Genomic DNA, 3,023 nt, shown 5'->3' on the forward strand with positions numbered 1-3,023 from the left:
GGCAGAGTGCCCATGTATCCTCTTCCTCTGTTTTCGGCACCATTTCCGGCCCTGGCTGGTGCGCTTCCTCCTTCCCTCTTGCTAACACTGCTTGTGCCCTTTTTGAAATTTGAGAACTTCCTCTTGTTCTCACTTGGCGACGATTCAACATGTGCTTCCTTCTCTTTCGGTTCAGAGATTGAAAATTTGTTCAATCTGATGGCTTCCTCTGTAAGTGCCACACTGAGATCAATAGCTTCGGTAATCGTTGGGGGCTTGGACGTCGTTACCATGCTCATGATTTGGGGTGCCAATCCCCAAATGAAACGCTCAATGCGTTTAAACTCAGGCTCAACCATATACGGCACAACGCGTGACAAGTCGTGAAACCTTTGCACATATTCAGCAATCTTTGGGCCGTCCATTTTGAGGTGCCAGAACTCAGTTTCTAGTTTCTGTATCTCGGCCCGAGAGCAGTATTTCTTCCTCATGAGCTCCTTCAGCTCAGTCCATGTCATAGCATACGCCGCTGCTTCCCCCAGGGTCTGTACTTGAAGGTTCCACCAAGATAGGGCACCATCAAGAAAGAGCCCTGAGATGTATGTGACTTGGTGCTCGGGAGCACACTTGCTCATCCTTATCACAGAATCCGTCTTCTCTGTCCACCTAACGAAAGCAACAGCACCCCCAGTGCCGTCATAGTTCAAGGGCTTACAATCTAGGAATTGCTTGTAGGTACAACCGTTGGGAGGGTTGTTGTTGCTGTTCGGAATGTTGCCGCTTGTCTCTCCTTGTGAAGCAGCATACTGCGCAATAGCGGCAGCGATGATTCCTTGCAGTTCTGCCTGGGTGGTCGGCATGCGTGCGTCACGTCGAGGAGGCATTTCCTAGAGGATGTTCCACATCGGTCAGGTCATAGTAAGTATAATAATCGTACGTATATGTAGTATCATTCATCATTCGCATAACATCTCATGTCATAATCACAACAAATAATCAACGATACATGAAATTAAAAGACTTGCAACTAATGTTTCATAACCAAACCATCAATAAAGTGTCACAATTTTATCACGTGCCAAAATATGTGTCTGAGTACAAATACAAATAAACCAAAACTAAAATCGTGGCCTTCAAAAAAAGTCTTCATAATCTTGGTTCTAGCACTGTCTTCCCACTAAAAGTAGCTGGCCTGAAATCTCTGTCGCTGAGTATACCCCTAAACTGACGGTGGAGGAGGAGGAGGAGAGAAACGAGAAAGAATCAATCGGCGCAACTGCATCAAGTCCTCCTCGAGTGCATAGGCAAAACGCAACACGGAAGCAACATCTGACTCCTGAGACGGAGGAAAAGATGTGTGGGATGCTGAAAACAGAGCCTGGCAGGGACAATGGGGATGTGGAGCCCTCTCCAATCGCTGGACACACTGTCTCAAGGCGTCCCGCCGTGACTGCAGTGACGCGAGCGTGTCCTCTACAGAGTATCCGACCTGGAATGGATGGGAAGGGTCGGATACAGGCATGACGTGGGGTACTAACCGAAGGAAAGGCTCATCCATCGGGGCTGGAGCCAAGAGTGTAGCAGGTGGGGTAGGTGCAAACTGTGAAGTAACATATGGTAACTGGGTCTCGAGAGGTGCAGGAAGTGACACTGGTGGAACAAAGTCTGAATAAGGGACCTGCGGTAAAAACTGGCTAACCTCTGGCATGAATGGGGTGTGCCCGAAAAGCTGGCTCGACGATCCCTCCCCCGGTTGGGGCGGAGGAATGTCCTGAATGAAGGTGATAGGAAGGTCAGTGCGGTGAGTATCGGATGTGGACGGAGGAAACAAGGGAGCATCGAAGGGTACAGCGGTAGGTGCGGGAGGGGGAGTGACTGGGACTACGTACGAAGGGTAGTCATCATCCTCGATCCATCCATTGCTGGAGTTGGCGTACCTCGGGTCCATGTGTGTAGCAAACGGGGCAAGATCATCGAATATCGCCATGGGATCAGGTATGGGTGCTAAATCGGGGATCCCAACAGCTGGTGGTGCAACAACGGGTGCGTCAGAAAAAGGAACAAGATCAGTGACAGGAACAGGCTCGGAAACAACTGGAGCAGGCTGATAATCGGCAAGCACGGCTGGAATCGGATCATCTGGGTGAGCGGGAACCTCAGCAGGCTGCTCAATCTCCATCTCCTCATCAGCGTCCCTGCGAGGGATGTAACCGAATCCCAATGGTGGGATATGAGAAGCTACAGACTCAAAAGAATCTGAAGCGGATGAATCAGGTTGAACCTCCATATCAGGAAGCTCGACTATGGGGACAACAGGATCAACAACAGGAATATCAACAGGCTGAACACCGCCCTCCATCGGGGCCCCACCATCCTGGTCTCCCTCCGGGGGACCCTCGATGAGTAGGTCGATGTCATCATCAGGTATCGCGTCGAGGAGCTGTTCCCCCAAGGGAACGGCAGCAAACGGAAGAGGGGCAGGGACCGGAACAAGGGGTAGGTCCTCCCCTGGTGGACCATCAGCTAAGGGTATATCATCTCCGAAGTCTGGTAGGGCAAAAGGCTGAAAGTCGTCCTCATCTGTGCTCGTGTAGTCTGAGGTGAAAACGCCTGAATCGGTATCCATCTCGTCATCAGAGGTATAAGTCCTCGGGTCACTCGCATCGGATACTCCGCTATCGGATGATGCCATGGTGTCTGTAACACATCCACAACATATGCACACAAATAAGATAAGCATGTAAACAAATAATAATGAGATCATGTATGCATCCTAGTCTTCCCAGACTATCCCACTCAATCTCTAAGACTGAATTCCCTAGTCTCTCAGACTAACTCCCTGGCCTCTAAGACCAACCTCCTAGTCTCTAAGACTCAAATTTTTCCCCAGCCTCTAAGGCTAAACATCCCAATCTCTAAGATTGAATCCCCCAGTCTCTAAGACTGAACTCCCTCAGTCTCTAAGACTGATATCAAAAATTTTGAAAAAAAGTATTTGTGACCTTTTGTTTGTAAAAAGTTTGTGCCCTGGATCTGGACTTTTA

The 3,023-nt window shown here is 49.5% G+C and overlaps 1 protein-coding gene across 1 annotated transcript; it reads right to left on the bottom strand.

Moving 5' to 3' along the window:
* Nucleotides 1-1,198: 1,198 nt before the first annotated feature.
* Nucleotides 1,199-2,671, bottom strand: LOC110943150 (cell surface glycoprotein 1-like). Its single transcript, XM_022184906.1, has one exon. It carries the CDS (start codon nt 2,669-2,671, stop codon nt 1,199-1,201), a length of 1,473 nt encoding a protein of 490 aa, XP_022040598.1.
* Nucleotides 2,672-3,023: the final 352 nt, after the last annotated feature.

The sequence above is a fragment of the Helianthus annuus genome, chromosome 5 (assembly GCF_002127325.2).
Source record: "Helianthus annuus cultivar XRQ/B chromosome 5, HanXRQr2.0-SUNRISE, whole genome shotgun sequence".
Lineage (NCBI taxonomy): Eukaryota > Viridiplantae > Streptophyta > Magnoliopsida > Asterales > Asteraceae > Helianthus > Helianthus annuus.

Coding starts and splice junctions, on each gene's coding strand:
- LOC110943150 (XM_022184906.1), bottom strand. CDS start 2,671: ATGGCATCATCCGATAGCGGAGTATCCGATGCGAGTGACCCGAGGACT.